This window comes from Chiloscyllium punctatum, chromosome 16 (genome assembly GCF_047496795.1).
Source record: "Chiloscyllium punctatum isolate Juve2018m chromosome 16, sChiPun1.3, whole genome shotgun sequence".
Classification (NCBI taxonomy): domain Eukaryota; kingdom Metazoa; phylum Chordata; class Chondrichthyes; order Orectolobiformes; family Hemiscylliidae; genus Chiloscyllium; species Chiloscyllium punctatum.
Genome location: NC_092754.1, coordinates 22,353,427 through 22,369,523, shown reverse-complemented (window position 1 = coordinate 22,369,523; position 16,097 = coordinate 22,353,427). Strand labels below are relative to the sequence as shown.

Below are 16,097 nucleotides of genomic sequence, written 5' to 3'. Positions count from 1 at the left end.
TTATTTTCTGCTTAACAGCAAGGATCACCAGTGTACTGTATTCCTCTTCAGGGTTGATATCAATGTCGACAAGAAAATTAGTGCGAGTGAGATGCAGCGATGGATCATGGAAAAAACCGAGGAGCATTTCCAACAGGCCAATGAAGAGAACAAACTGCATTTCAAAGCTGTCGATCCTGATGGAGATGGTAATGTAATTTATTTTTGTGTCCACAAAACTTCCCTCCCTAAATCTCTCTACCTATCCTTCCAAAGAATACTACCTATCGAAACAGTTACATTATATAATTCAAATAGCAAAATAAATTTTCCAAAAACATTATTTAAGGATTCTAAATGTTCCACTGCTAATATTTGTTACAATCCTCAAAGACAGCATTTAAAGAATGGTTCTCTCAGTCATTGCGGAGTTTCCCAAAGGACAGGATTCCATGTTTTGAGATTTTAATGTAACAAACAAATTAAAACATAAATAGTTCAAACATTCTTTTATTGGGCAACCAATACAGTGAACTTTTTTTTTTAAAGAAGTAATTTTGCATTAACTAACTCACTCAAACCGAATTTGTCTATCAAAATCCTTTCACAAGACGCATTGCTTTTGGTAGATTTGAAGAATTACAAAGAATGATGTGGGAGAAGTAGATCCTGATTTATGGGGTATTGGCATCAGTACTGGGAAAAGAGAGAACTGTTCTGTTGGGATATTATTATCTTGGAGTTTTCTTTAGTTTAGCTCCTAACTGTTCAAAATGCTTCAACAGAACCTCTTCTAGAACTATTGGTGTTGTTGGCTGCTACAACCTTGGCTATTTTCGGAATCTTCTGGTTTTTTTTAAGTCATCTGATTAGTTTTCCTGACATCTCTTGAAGCATTTGCTGCTTTTGAGGTCATTAACTTCCTCCTTGTAACTACAATACTTGTTGCTTTTTCCCCACCCTTTTTTCTTGTGTCTTTGGCACAATTTGGTGGTTAGGTTTTCAGTTCTGATGAAGTGTACAATCTGATAAGTTCACCTGCCTTTCGTCATAACAGGTGCAGAAAGATGTCTTGCACTTTATTTTCGATATGAATGAAGTTCTGTAATGAATTTGTTTCCTTTTGATCCCCCTTCCTGCAGCCTTAACTTCTTGAAAGAAACTGGTATTAAATATCCTCTGGTAATGTTAATTCCAAATAAATGGCAGTCAGGAAACGACGCATTGATCATGGATCAAATATATCAGAAAATCTAATCCAATCCATCTATTAGCCACCCCATTCTCACAGCAAGTAGTAGTTTTCTGTAAAGTTACACCTAGCTGAAGAGCTCTTTTCAATTAGTTGTGTTTAACCATTTAGAGTTACGGGATATTGAAATATTAGGAAATGAAAGGTATAGTTAGTTTGCAGGTGACACCAAAATTGGAGGTGTAGTCAACAGCAAAGCAGGTTACCTCAGCGTACAATGCAGATGGGGTTTAATTTAGATAAATGCGAGGTACTGCATTTTGGAAAAGCAAATCAGAGCAGGACTTATGCACTTAATGGTAAGGTCCTGGGGAGTGTTACTAAGCAAAGAGACCTTTGAATGCAGGTTCATAGTTTCTTGAAAATAGTGTCATAGGTAGAGAGGATAGTGAAGATGGTGTTTGGTATGCTTTCCTTTATTGGTCAGAGCATTGACTATAGGAGTTGGGAGGTCATGTTGTGGCATTGATTATGCCACTTTTGGAATATTGCATGCATTTCTGGTTTCCTTCCTATTGGGAGGATGTTTTGAAACTTGAAATGGTTCAGCAAAGATTTTCAAGGATGTTACCAAGGTTGGAGGATTTGAGCTCTAGGGTGGGGCTGTTTTTCCCTAAAGTGTGAGGTGTGACCTTTATAGAGGTTTATAAAAGCATGAGGGCATGGATCAGATAAATAGGCAAGGTCTTTTCCCTGGGATGGGGGAGTCCAGAACTAGAGGGCATAGCTTGCGGGTGAGAGGGAAAAGATACAAAAGGGACCTAAAGGGCAACATTTTCATGCAGAGGGTGATGCGTGTATGGGATGAGCTGCCAGAGAAAGTGATGGAGGCTGGTACAATTACACCATTTAAAAGGCATCTGGATGGGTATATAAATAGGAAAGGTTTAGAGAGATATGGGCCAAGTGCTGGCAAATGGGACGAGATTAATTTAGGATATCCGTTCGGCATGGATGAGTTGAACCGTAGGGTCTGTTTCAGTGCTGGAATCCGATCCTAAAAACAGGATACTAAGAAATACAATGTTGGAAAAAAATCTAGGCAAGGAAGGACGTAACAATTAAGATCACAGGGGAATTTGGCCCATCAAGCTTTTTGAAAGAGCAGTTTAGTCAGTGTCTGACGGTCAGCTGTCCACTCCCCAACTCCTTCCCCTCAGCTTTTTATTTCGTTTTCAGATATTTGTTCAATTTCCTTTTGGATGTTGTTGAATGAACTGGCTTCAACCACTTTTTCAGGCAGTGTATTCCAGGCCATCAGAACGGTCTTTATTTTTTGCTCAAAACTCTTACCGTTATCTTGTTTCTTTTGCTAATTATTTTAATCTGTGTCCTCTGGTTGCCAGTTCTCCTGCCAATGGAAATTATTCCTCTGTCTTTCTATTCAAACCCTTCCTGATTTTGAACCTCTACTAAATCCCTGTTCTCGGGTGAGCAGTCACATACAGCATGACCTTTAATGCAAAGTAAGGAGTTATCACGTACTGGTTAGTTCGTCACCACAGGAAGTTGTGTCCTGTGAAACTAGTGGTTTAAGTGGTAGTGGTCACAGTGAAACAAATTTCCTGGACCATTATTTACATCAGACACATGTAATTGCAACGATAAAAGTCTGCCTTAGATGTGGTTTGTGCGTTTGTAGTATGATGAGCCACCATAGTCGCAATTGTTTGCAGCGGGAATTTGTTAAAAAAAAGTATATAATTTGATGAAGGGAGCTATGAGAAAGGCAAACAAGACTGTGTTGTCTTTCTGTTCCCTCAGATAAACTCATTTTAATAAGATTTGTAAGATCGCATGTCACCTTTAGATGGCAAGCAGGCACATTTTTATACTTGATTGTTAATAACTGCACATTAAACCCTTCAAGCTTTTTTAAAAATTTAATTTGTGGAATCTGGATGATGCTGGCTAGGAATGCATTTCCTATCCCTACTTGCCCTGGTGAGGAAGATGGTAATAGGCATGTGATTTTAAATATAAAGTCACCATAATTCTATTGGACCATAGGTCTGCACGCTCATTAGAGAGAGTCAACTGGGGGTGGTTTAACCTGAGGGTCATCATGCTCCATTTGAGGGGAGCGGTTGAGAAGAACAGCCCTTTTATGGTAACCTCAGCTGACGTGAGATTTGAACTCGTGCTGTTGACCTCATTCTAAGTCATCCAGCTAACGCCACTTATCCACCTAAGCTTGGTTACTGTCCACAGCTTGCTTCATGTGGTTATGGATTGTTTCAGCATTTGATGTGTTGCAAATAGTGGTGAACATTGTGCAATCATTGAATATCCCCACTTCTGACCTTACGATGTGGAATGTCCTCCTCTCAGTGAAGTGCTTAATTGTCTACCACCTTCCACAGCATGGCAGAACTACTGAGCTTAAATCTGGATCTGCTGGTTGTGGAATTGTTTCGCTGTGTTTATCCCTTGCTGTTTGGTTTGCAAGTTAGCCTGTTGTAGTTTCACTAGGTTGACTCCTTATTTTTGGGTATGTCTGATTTGGCTCCCAGCATGCAGTTTTCATTAAACCAGAGTTGATTGCCTGGCTTGATGCTAACGATAGAGCCATGGAGTTGTAAATTGTATTGAAGTGCCGTTCTGCTGCTGCTGTTGGTGGCCCATAGCATCTCATGGATGTCCAATCTCGAGTTGCTGGAAATCTATCCCATTTAGCATGGTGATATTGCCACACAACAAAACTCTGATCCTATCCAAATTCCTTATTTGTTTCTGTACTTGCTGACCGAGATTGTACCTGATTAAGTAATATCTTAATTTTTTTTTTAAATTGTAAGTTTTGTTTTCAAGTCCCTCCATGGCCTTGTGCTTTCTGAACGCTACAATCTTTTCCACCCACAACAGCCTTCATCATAATTGTGCTGCTGCAATTCTGATTCTTGAGCATTTTCAATTTTAATCACCCATCACTGGCAGCCATTCCTTCAACAATCAAGGCACTTAAGTTCCTCTAATTCAAACCCCTCTAATTCTCTTTTTCTTTAGAATGTTCCTTAAAACAAATCTCTTGATCCAAGCGTTTGTTTATTCGTTGTTATATTCTGTTATGTAGTTGACTGTCTGTCTGATTTTTGTTTATTTGTTAAAGGTGCTATATAGATGCAAGTTTTATTTTTGGTCATGCATTTTCAGCATCTTTTAGTTCCTTATCTAATGTAAATTTCAATTAAGTATTTTCTAGTTTTCTATATTAATCTGATTCTTTAAAGGGCCGTGAGTGGGCAGTATTTTGCACAAAAGAGAGATCATTTTCACAAATTGTTTGATTAGGTGTTGGGTCAAGTTTTACAGCACAGGCAGAGGCCATTCAGCTTCCTGTGCTGACTGTTTGAATGATTTGTCCATTTTAATTCTGTTCTTCTGATGCCTTTACAAAAGCAGGTTCCAAATATTTATTAATTTCCCTTTTTCATAGCATTGTGAACACTGCTTCCATTTTTTTTGGTAGTGTAAGCCATGATCAGTTAACTCCTTGTACTGTTTGCTTTGTGAAGCATATATTTCTCCAACCATGTCCTTGCAATGATCTGGTGATAACCTCAAAATGCTTTTTGTCAAAAGTTCCATTTACTCCATACTTCTTATGTCAGCTAGAACTTGCCTCTGAGCTGCAAGATTCTTGAGTCAAGCCCCACTCCATTGGTTGAGCCCATTCCAGTGCAGGTTTTTTGATGAGACTTCAAACTATGGCCCTATCTGTTTGGGTAAATGTTGAGATTCTATGGCATTACTTCAGGGAAGGCACGGTAGTTCAGTGGTTAGCACTGCTGCCTCAAGCGTCAAGACCCATCTCCTGAAAGAAAGTCTTTAAGTCCATTTTTTGAGGTGAAACTGCACATGTTCTTTTCCAGATGTGGAAGAATACAAGCACTATAGTGAACCCTGTGGGTTTCCACTTTTCATTGACAGATTGTAAATCCAGCTTTGCTAAATTTGTCTCTGTCGGTCTGTGTCTGTTGGTCGCTCTCTTGCTCTGTCCCTCCTCTGCTTCAAATACAGGGCAATGACTGCATCAGGCAGACCAATGCAAGTGAAGGTGGTGGCAACTACTCTTGAGAAGTGGAAGAGAGAACCAATTTTTCTTTGAGTTAAAAATGAATGAGAGAATGGGGCAAGAGCGAGTTTGATGGGGTAATTTCTAACTTTGGGATCAGTTTGAGATCCTACCTCAAATGAAAACTGTTTAATTGTTTTGCATAAAAGAAACAAATGTCACCGAATTTACTGCAAACACTTTTTGTTAACTTAAAACATGTACTGTTTTTTTTTCTGTAGGTCAGGTGTCCTGGGATGAATATCGAATCAAATTTCTTGCAAGTAAAGGGTTTAATGAGGAAGAGGTTGCAGAGAAAATCAAGAACAATGAAGAACTGAAGATTGATGAAGAAAGTGAGTCTGTGTTGGCAATAAACTAACAAATGCACACATTTCTCTTTTGCTTTGTGCATCCTATACAAGCTGCTATTAATTTCAAGCTCCAACCCCGAAAACTAAGCACACAATATTCAAGACTATATGGATGATAAAAGAACTGGTATTCATTTCAGATGTGTACACAAACGACCATACATTTCTTATAAAGATACTGGCCCAGTAAGTGAACAACCAAGTTACTGTGGCAGCTGTGCTTCTTTTGGTATTATCTAATTCCAATGAAGTGGTCTGTCGAGGGAGTATGGGGGTGACTGAGCAATCAACCAGCCTAAACTGCCATTGTGCACCTAGTGGTCTTTAAACTCAAATAGTAGCTCAGCTTGCTGTGCCTCTTTCACCATGATCATGGCTAATCTTTGGCTTCAGCTCAACCTTTTTGCCTGCTCCTTGTACTACTTGTTTCTCGGAGAGTCCAAATATCTGTCTATCCAAGCATTAAATGTATTCAATACTGAAGCATCCATACCCTTTGGAATGTCAACACAGTACATAAATAGAACTTCGGGAATAGGGAATTTGCCTTCCATCTCTGCCTGGTGGAAGGAAAGGGATTGTTTTGGGATCATGGGTCCCTTTTAATGTGAATTAGTATCACCTTTTTAAAAATAGAAATCCTAATATTGGTCCTGAATGCCACCAGTGAATCCTGCTTGAAAGACACAGGATGTCCATCAGACAAGGGAGCAGAATTAGGCCATTTGACCCATTGAGTTTCCTCCAGAGGGCAGTCAAGAGTCAACTGCGTTGCTGTGGGTCTGGAGTCACATGTCAGCCAGACTGGGTAAGAGTGGCAATTACCTTCCCTACAGGGCATTAGTGAACCAGATGGGTTTTCTGATAATTGACAATTGGTCATCATTAAATGATTGATGCCAGATTTATGTTGCATTCAAATTCTACCATCTTCCATAATGGGGTTCAGACTCCAGTCCCCAGAACATTAGCTAGGTTTCTAGATTAACAGTTCAGTGATAATACCACTAGGCCATTGCCTTGCCTTTTATTGACTCAACCCCATTCTCCTGCGGTCTCCCTGTAACCCTTGATCTGCTGACTAATCAAAAACATGCCTACCTGAGTCTTAAATGCTCCTCATCTCAGTTCTAATGTCTTATTCCCTTAAGTCTGAGACTGTGCCTTCTAATGGGAACATCATCTTCATGTCCACTCTTCATTGTCCAGGCCTCTCAGTATTCCATAAGTTTCAATCAGATTCTGGCCCTCATCCTTCTAGAGTCCATTGAGTGCAGACTTGGAGTCCTCAACTTCTCCTCACATGACAGGCCCTTTATCCCCCATTCTTAGAAAGCTCATTTGGACTTCGTCCAATGCCAGCACATGCTTCTTTAAATATGGGGCTCAAAACTGCTGGCGATAATCCAAATGCAGTCTGACTAGAGCTTGATACAGCTTCAGCAGAACATTTATACTCTTGTATTCTAGTCCATTTGAAATTGATGCGAACATTGTGTTTGCCACCTTAACTGCCTACTGAACCATGCCTGTTAACCTTAAAAGCGTCCAGAATTAGGACTCCCACTTACCTTTGTGCTTCACATTTCTGAAGCCTTTCCCTAGTATGTATGAGACAGTAGTTGGAACTGGGTCAGATGTAGCTTAATGTCTGTGGTTGAATAGACTTTTCTGTTTTTTACATGGATAATAGGTCATCAGAGACTATGGTCAGCATCTGTGGAAATATATTTAGCATAGGTGGAAATATTCATTGTGGAGTAAAAGACTGATCCGCTCACCTTAACCTTTCAAAAGACCTTCCGAAACCTGCAGAGCTTCCTGTTTTCTTTACCTCTCTTTGCAAATCTACAAAGTTAAGCGTTGCACAAAACCTCTAAGCGCCCCCTCATGAAGGGTAATTATGCTCACAGTGGTGATGTTATCAGTGTTGTCTCCAAGCCGCACTTAGAAATCAGCAAATTTTCAGCTATAACACAGTGGAAACATTTTTGATTTGAAATATCAGGTAGATATTTGCTATTTACATCTGGGGAAATTTTTGCATTGCTTAATCCGCCACTGAAGGGGTTAACTTTTAGATGTCAGAAAACTGAAAATACCTTCTGTTCCACTTAAGGACTCATTTGTGAACCAAGTATTGAGAGTATTTACTAAGCTACAATTTAATATGTTAGTTGTTCACCTCTCCCAATACACAGTTTTGTTATGTTCTATTAAATTAATTCCTTGTTTATGCCTAAACGTACAGCACATTACAAACTGATTTACATTCCTGTGATTTCTTACATAGTAGGCTTTCTCATATTCCATTTGCCAGTATATAGTGCCAATAACTGGGTAATTATTGTTCTGGACTGATACTGGTGAATATGTCCTATGCCCTGTTTGATGCCAATATTGTATGTCCTGCCTGAGGTTCATTAGCCAAAACTAAACATTGTACTCCAAATAACATTTGACTGAGTCACTGAATCTTCTCTTCTGTGTTCCAACTCCCTTAAAATAGGGATTAGTATTCCCAATATTTGTACTTTCGGTTTGTTTCTATAATGTCTTGGACACTCAAATTTCTTTCCATTCAAGATGATTAAATGTGAAGTCAGGGCAGCACTTGTGAATATGGTCATTTACAGACAGAGAGAGTGGGTCAATCTACATTAAATAATAAAATTTAAATTGTGTTTTATAGTTTAAACAGTGTAGATTTTGATAAGTCAATCCCTAAGGAACCGATATTGTCCCTCTACCTCAACAAAGGCATAGAGGGGCTAAGGATATTTAAGAGCTCTTATGAAGGCTAATGCACCACTCTTTGAAATAATTTTACTTTTGAGATCTGGGGAATGAGAAGGGTTGGTGGGTCGGGGGTAGTCTGGGTTACCATATTCTAGTACCTCCAATTGGTATTCACAGATGCGATGCTGGAAAGAACAAGTTTGTGCAACCTCAGCGTGAGGTTGTCTAGCTGAGACCACAACTGTAAGGCTGAAAGCCAACTTAGCTGGCCAACCACAGACATTGAGAGACAGTGGGGCATGATAATTAATCCTTTTTCTCCAGCTTTGGAGTAAACAAGAGAAACACTGACTACAGTTTAGAATATCAGCTGAGAGGTGAACAGGGCCAAGACATTTTTAAGATGGGAGCAGTGAAAGAGATTGGCCAGTAAAGTGAATATTCCATTCATTAGCCAGGGTGATATGGCATCTTTGGTTATTTTCTTTTATGATGGATAATACTGAAATTGAGTTATATTGCAATGAGATTTACTGTAAATATTCTATTCATTTCACAATTTTAAAATAATTCAGATTGGTGAGACAATCTGAGACACATTATCATGGAAAAGATATTTGCCACTAATGAAGTCTTGGTCGTAAGAATCAGGAAGGTCTTGTGGTGCAATGGGTTGCACTCCTACCTCTGAGCCAGAAGCTCCGGTTTCAAGTCCCACCGCATGGATTTGTCTTCCATGATAGAAGTATTCCTTATGTGGTTCAACAGATTGATTATTTTGCCTACTCGTGCTTCCCCTCTAATCCCCAAAGAAAACGAACTGGTTGTGAAAATATAACAAACAACAAACAGACGTGGCATAGGAATTCCTTCTGGGAAAGATCAGTGTCATTAGGACTAAAAGTTCCTAGTGCAGGCTTGAAATCTGTTGCGTGGAGCAAAGGGGAAAGGGTAGAATGTGAACCTGAGGTCATCAGGTCAGTGGAGCAGTGACGGTGAAAATGGGAGGCCGTAATAACTAACTTTTTGTTTTGTGGAAGTGAAAAGCTGTGGAATTTTGTAATGGCATTCTATGGTAATTGAAATTTGGCTGTTGCCCTTATTGAGGTTTATTTTTAAATTTTGTGTAGGTCCATAGTTAGGGCTTCAAACCTATCAACCTTTCTGGTTCTTTCCTCTGTCTGGATAGTCTCTACTATTCCTGAATCATTGGAGAATTTGAGCAGACCTGGTTAGATTTATGAATTGGTCACTCTTGTGCATTAGAGACAGTAAGGGCTCAAACATCACATTCCATTTAATATCTCCTTCCTCTAACTGTATGTATCTGATGACCTGCTTCCTTCAGTCAACTATTTCAAGCAAACTTCTAGTCTTGATGTTATTGCTTTAGGTTCTGTAACAGGGAAGTGTTTTATGGAAGACCTTGTGGAAATTCACCAACACTGCATTTTTCTTTGCTTTTCACTTCCACAAAACAAAAAGTTAGTTATTTAGGCACCATCTTGCCCATTTTGACAAGTGTTAGCTGTTGTTTACTTTTTCATTATAAACTAACAGAATTGGTTCCATTTTCCTGCCCAAATTATTGATGTTGGACTGATTTCCCACATCCAGTTAAGTTTTGTTTGTTTGAATGTGATGGAAAGTGTGTAACTGAGTATCATTATGAAAAGCTCTTAACAAATTGAAGCCAGTATACACTATTTTTTTTAAAATGGGAAAGCAATGAATCCTAGTATCTGGTGGTTGTTGTAATTGCAGGATGGAAGCAGTGGTTTTCCTAAAGATCAGTACCTGGACACCGGCAGTTTTTACAAAACATAATTGGCTTTGATTTTAGAACAGAGTAAAATGCAAAATCTACAAAGTTTGGAGTGACAAACAGGATGAATTGAGCCACCTGGGAACTGGTCTTGAAAAGGTGGACACGGGAAGAGTGCTTTCTCTTGTGAGGGTGAAATGTTTAAAAACTAGTGATCACCCTTTTTGAACAGATGAGAATTCTTTTCTGAGCTTTGTGCAGCTTTGGATTTTTGTCTTAGGAGGTGGTGGAAATGGAGTCTTTGAATATTGGCATAGATAAATTCTTGTTGGGCAAGGGTAACAAAGGTTACCAGGAATGAATGGGAATGTGGGGTTTGAAGCACAAACAGATCAGCCAAGATTTTGCTGAATGGCAGAGCCAGCTCAAGGGGCCGAGTGGTTTTCTATTTCGTGTGCTTGTGTGTAACAGAACATGTCTGCCCATCCTGCTAGCCTAGCCATGGAGTAGATGGAATGCAATGCAGAGAAGTTTGAGGTGATGCATTTTGAGTGAATGGATAGCCAGAAGCAGTATAGACTTCAGTATAATTTTAAAGGGTGTGCTGAAGGGGCTACTGACGTGAGACAACCTTTTGAAGATGATTGGACACATTGAGAGTGCAGCTAGCAAAGCAGCATGTGAACTTGCACTTCATAAATAGGTTTGGAGGTGCTGGTGTTGGACTAGGGTGGACAAAATAAAAAATCACAACACCAGATTATAGTCCCACAGGTTTATTTGGAAGCTGGTGCTTCCAAAGAAACCTGTTGCACTATAACCTGGTGTGGTGTGATTTTTAATTTGATAGATAGAGGCATTGAGTACAAAAGGAGCTTTATAAAGTTCTTGTTAGGCTACAACCAGAGTTCCAGCAACAGTGAAGATAAGATTTTCCATGTCAGGATTTTATGTGGCTTGGAGCAGAGCTTGCAGGAGGAGGAGGTGCATCTGCTGCTCTTGTTCTTCCAAGTAGGGTAAAGGTTGTGGGCTTGAAAGGTGCTATTCAGGGTGGATTGGTGGGTTACAGGCTAAGAATGCAGTAGTGGGACAAAATATTTAATCCTTTTTCAAAGAAATAGTAGAGACACGGTAGTCTCCAATTGTGCTCAATGATATATCAATGAGACAGACATTTGAAATCAAGCATTAACATCAGGTAGAATAGGGGTGATTTAGCAAAATTGCTTATTCAGACTGCAGTGTTGGATGCCATAATTTGAAAAGTTAGATGCAGGCGCTGAATGGTCTCCTCACCATATTTGCTTTCTGTGCTAGAAATATTACATAGATTTAAATTTTATACATATATGTAAGGGGTTTATCACCAATAGGAAGTTTGTGTCTGGATTGGAGCTGAGTTGTTTAAATGAAAGCAATTGAAATGCAAGTAGACTTCAGATAGGAACTAAAAATCCACAGCGACCTAATTTTTACACCATTATTTGTAGGAGCAAGACTTCATGCCACAAATTTTCCTGAGTGACTCAGAAGTTCTGTATTGAAGTAAGATTACCAGCAGGCTTTATTCATCATTTTAATGAAGACAATTGTAGACTAACAATCTTAATCTATATTCTGCCCTTGACATAGCAAAACATCTCAAGTTAGATAAATAATCAAAGGGTAATTACTGGAAGATTTTCCATTTCCTTCAACCAAACGACACCTTGCCCCATCCTGTATTTTATTATTTATTTACATATTCTCCAGTAATTGCTGACCATTCTATATAGCTATGATCAATTGTCAGAACCCCCCACCACCACCCCCAACCCTAGACTGATGCTGCCTTCCTCTTCCAGGGACTTTATCATGTGGTTAAAAACAGAAGTTGCTGGAAAAGCTCAGCAGAATTGGCAGCATCTCAGAGTCATAGTCATATAGCACTGAATCAGACTCTTTGGTTTAACCAGTCCATGCTGAACATAATCCCAAACTAAACTAGTCCCATCTGCCTGCTTCTGGTCCTCTAAACCTTTCCTATTCAAATGTCTTTTAAATGTCGTAATTGTACTCGCAATCACCAATTTCTCAGGAAGTTCATTCCTCACGCAAACCACCCTCTATTTTTTAAAAAAAATTGCCCCTTGTGACTTTTTAAAATCTTTCTCCCCTCATGTTAAAAATGAGCCTTCGGTCTTGAAATGCCCATCCTCTGGGAAAGACAACTACTATTAACTCTATCTCTACCTCTTACTTTACAAGCTTCTATCAGATCGCCTCTCTACCTGCTACGCTCCAGTGAAAAGAGTCCCAGCCCATCCAACTTTATTTTATAACTCAAATCTTCCATACTGGCAATATCCTGGTAAATCTCTTCTGAACCTTCTCCAGCTTGATAATATCCTTCCTATAACAGGATGACCAGAAATGGACACCGCATTGAAAAAGAGGCCTCATGAATGTCCTGTACAACCTTAACATGACTTCCCAACTTCTTTACTCAAAGGACTGAACAATGAAGTCAAGCATGCCAAATGCCTTTTTAACCATGCTGACTACATATGACACAAACTTCAAAGAAATTATGTACCTGCACCTCTAGGTCCCTCTGTTCTATGACTCTACCCAGGGTCCTACCATTAATTGTGTAAGCTCTACCCTTTGTTGTATCAAAATGCAATACCTTGTACCTATTCAGATTGAATTCCATCTGACGTTTTTCAGCTCATTGACCCATTTGATTCAAGATTCCTTTGTAATCTTAGAAAACCTGGTGACACATTTCCAGTCTGCAAAGCAGCCCACCACCATCCTGTGTCTCCTGCCAGTAACCCAATTATGTATCCAATTGGCAAGCTCACCCTGAATCTTACGAATTCGTCTACAACGCAGAACCTTGTCAAAGGTTTTACTAAAATCCAAATAAACAACATCTGTTGCTCTGTCAATCGTTTTGGTAACTTGCTCAAAAAAACTCAACCAAATTTGTTCATTGCACAAACCCATGCTGACTATCCCTAATCAATTTTTGCCTCTCTAAATGTCCATAAATCCTGTCTTTTATATTCACCTCCAACAATTTGCCCACCACCAAAGTCAAGCTCACAGGTCTGTGGTTCCCTGGTTTCTCCTTGCAATCTTTCTTAAACTAAGGTACAACATTAGCCACAATTCAGTCAGCGGACAACTTACCGTAGTTCTAGATGATGCAAATATTTCTGCAAGGGATCTCATAATTTCCTCCTCCTCACAACATTCTGGGATATATCGTATTGGGTCCCGGAGATTTGTCAACCTTTGTATTCTCTAGGACTTCCCAAACTTCCTGTTCTGTAATGTGAGCTGCTTTTAAAACGCTAAAGTTTATTTTTCTGCATCCTCTAGATGCCACTTCTTTCTTCACAGTAAAAGCTCATGCAAAATATTTGTTTGTTATTTCTCCCATCTCCTGGGGTTCAACACAAAGATGACCTTGATCTTTAAGAGACCCTACCCTCTCCCTAGTTACCCTCTTGCTACTAGTGTATTTGGACAATCTCTTTGAATTATCCTTAACCTTATCTGTCAATACTATCTCATATCCCCTTTTTGCCTTCCTGATTACTCTCTCACTTTATATCGATTAAGAGATTAAATTGAGCCAAGTTGTCTATATCTAAAATAAGATATACTTTTATACTTGACTAGAATCTCTTTTTATTCATTCATTGTTCTTTAAATTTACCAGCCTTACCCTTCTCTCTAGCAGTAACAAAATGCCTCCGAACGCTCATTATCACCCTCTTGAATGCCTCCCACTTTGTCAGGCTTCCTTTTACCTGAGAACAGTCTATTCCAATCAAAGTTTGGAAGTTCTTGTCTTATACCATTAAAATTTGCCTTACTCCAATTAAAAACTTAAACTATTATGAAAGCTTATTATTTTCCATAACCATTTTGAAACTAATAGCCTTATGATTATTAGACCCATAGTGTCCTTCCACTTTTACTTCAGTCACTTGCTCTGCCTTATTGCCCAAAAAAAATCTTTTTTTTTGTTCCCCCTCAAGTAGGAGCATCCACATATTGATACAGAAAAATGTCTTGAGTACATTTGACAAATTCTTCACCATCCATACCTTTAACACTATGATAGTCCCAGTCAATGTTTGGAAAATTAAAGTCCCCCACTATTAGAACCTTACTATACATACTTATATCTGAGATCTCCCTACATATTTGTTTCTAAATTTCTCTCTCACTATTGGGGGGGATATAGTGCAATCCCATCAGTGATTTTTTCTTTTCTTATTTGTAATTTCTATCCATACGTTTTCACTGGATGATTTTTCAGAAATAGCTTCCCTAATTGTAACAGTAATGTATTCCTTAATCAAAAAGACCAAGCTCCATCCACTCCCTCCTCCCCCATGCCTCTTTTCCTATCCCTCCTATAGCATCTAAAACCTGGAACATTGAGCTGCTAGTCTTGTTCATCTCTCAGCCAAGTTTCTGTAATAGCTATGACATCCAAATCCCATGTTCTTAAACATGCCCTGAGTTCATCAGCCTTACTTGTAAGATTCCTTGCATTAGAATAAGTTCAATTTAGTTCTTCAGAGTTACTAGATACTCTGGCTCTCTCTCTTGTCTTGCTTCTTTAATTGACGTGCTCTCCTCACATTCAGAACTTACTCCATTAATTCCTCCATTTACCCTGCTACTCACAATTCTCCCACTTGCGCTTTTTCAGTACAAAGTCTCCCTTAATAGAATGTGCAAATCTCCCAGCTAAGATATTGATCCCTTTCCAGTTTAGGTTAGACCCATCCTTTTTGACATTCCAATTGTCCAAAAACCTGAATCCCTGAACAATACACCACCTCTTCAGCCATTGATTTATCTCCTTTGTCCTTTTGTTCCTTCCCTCGTTTGAGTTTGGCGTTGGAAGAAGTTACTACTTTAAGGGTATTTTTTAAAATTTTCTACCTAATCTCTTAAATTCACTCTGTAGTGCATTAAACTTTTCTGAAAATTGTCATTCCTCCCAGTGTGTATAACAATTTCTGGCTTCTCCGTTTCACCCTGATTATTTGTTTTGAGGAGATGACCAAACAGGTGGATGAGGGCAAAGCAATTGATATGGTATATATGGATTTCAGTAAGGCGTTTGGTAAGGTTCCCACGGTAGGCTATCGCACAAATTACCAGAGGCATGGGATTGAGGGTGATTTAGCGGTTTAGGTCAGAAATTGGCTCGCTGAAAGACAGAGGGTGGTGGTTGGTGGGAAATATTTATCCTGGAGTTCAGTTACTAGTGGCTAGTTTTGGGTCCAGTATTGTTTGTTGTTTTTATAGATGACCTGGATGAGCGCATAGAAGGATGGGTTAGTAAATTTGCGGATGACCCTTCGGTGGATAGAGTTGTGGATAGTGACAAAGGATGTTGTAGGTTACAGAGAGACATAGATAAGCTGCAGAGCTGGGCTGAGAGGTGGCAAATGGAGTTTAATGCAGAAAGGTATGAGGTGATTCACTTTGGAAGGAGTAACTGGAATGCAGAGTACTGGGCTAATGGTTAAGATTCTTGGCATTGTAGATGAGCAGAGATATCTCGGTGTCCAGGTCCATAGATCCTTGAAAGGTGCCACCCAGGTTGATAGGGTTCTTAAAAAGGCATACGGTGTACTAGTTTTTATTGGTAGAATGATTTGAGTTTCGGAGCCATGAGATCATGCTGCAGCTGTACAAGATTCTGGTGTGGCCACATTTGAAGTATTGCGTGCAGGTCTGATCACCGCATTAAGGAAGGATATGGAAGCTTTGGAAAGGATTCAGGAGATTTCTAGGATGTATGGAGGGAAGTTTGAGAGGTGACTTAATTGAGGCATATAAGATAATTAGAAGGTTAAATAGGTTGGACAGTGAAAGCCTTTTTACTCGGATGGTGATGGCTAGCATGAGGGGACA

At 39.3% G+C, this 16,097-nt stretch overlaps 1 protein-coding gene across 1 annotated transcript in view; it reads left to right on the top strand.

Annotated features, from left to right (window-relative positions):
- sdf4 (stromal cell derived factor 4) overlaps positions 1-16,097 on the top strand; it is an 86,029-nt gene that overhangs the window by 52,338 nt on the left and 17,594 nt on the right. The window contains exons 2-3 of the mRNA XM_072586486.1: positions 52-188; positions 5,528-5,641. Of these exons, the coding sequence (XP_072442587.1) occupies positions 52-188; positions 5,528-5,641 (251 nt within the window). The remainder of the gene's footprint in view (positions 1-51; positions 189-5,527; positions 5,642-16,097) is intronic.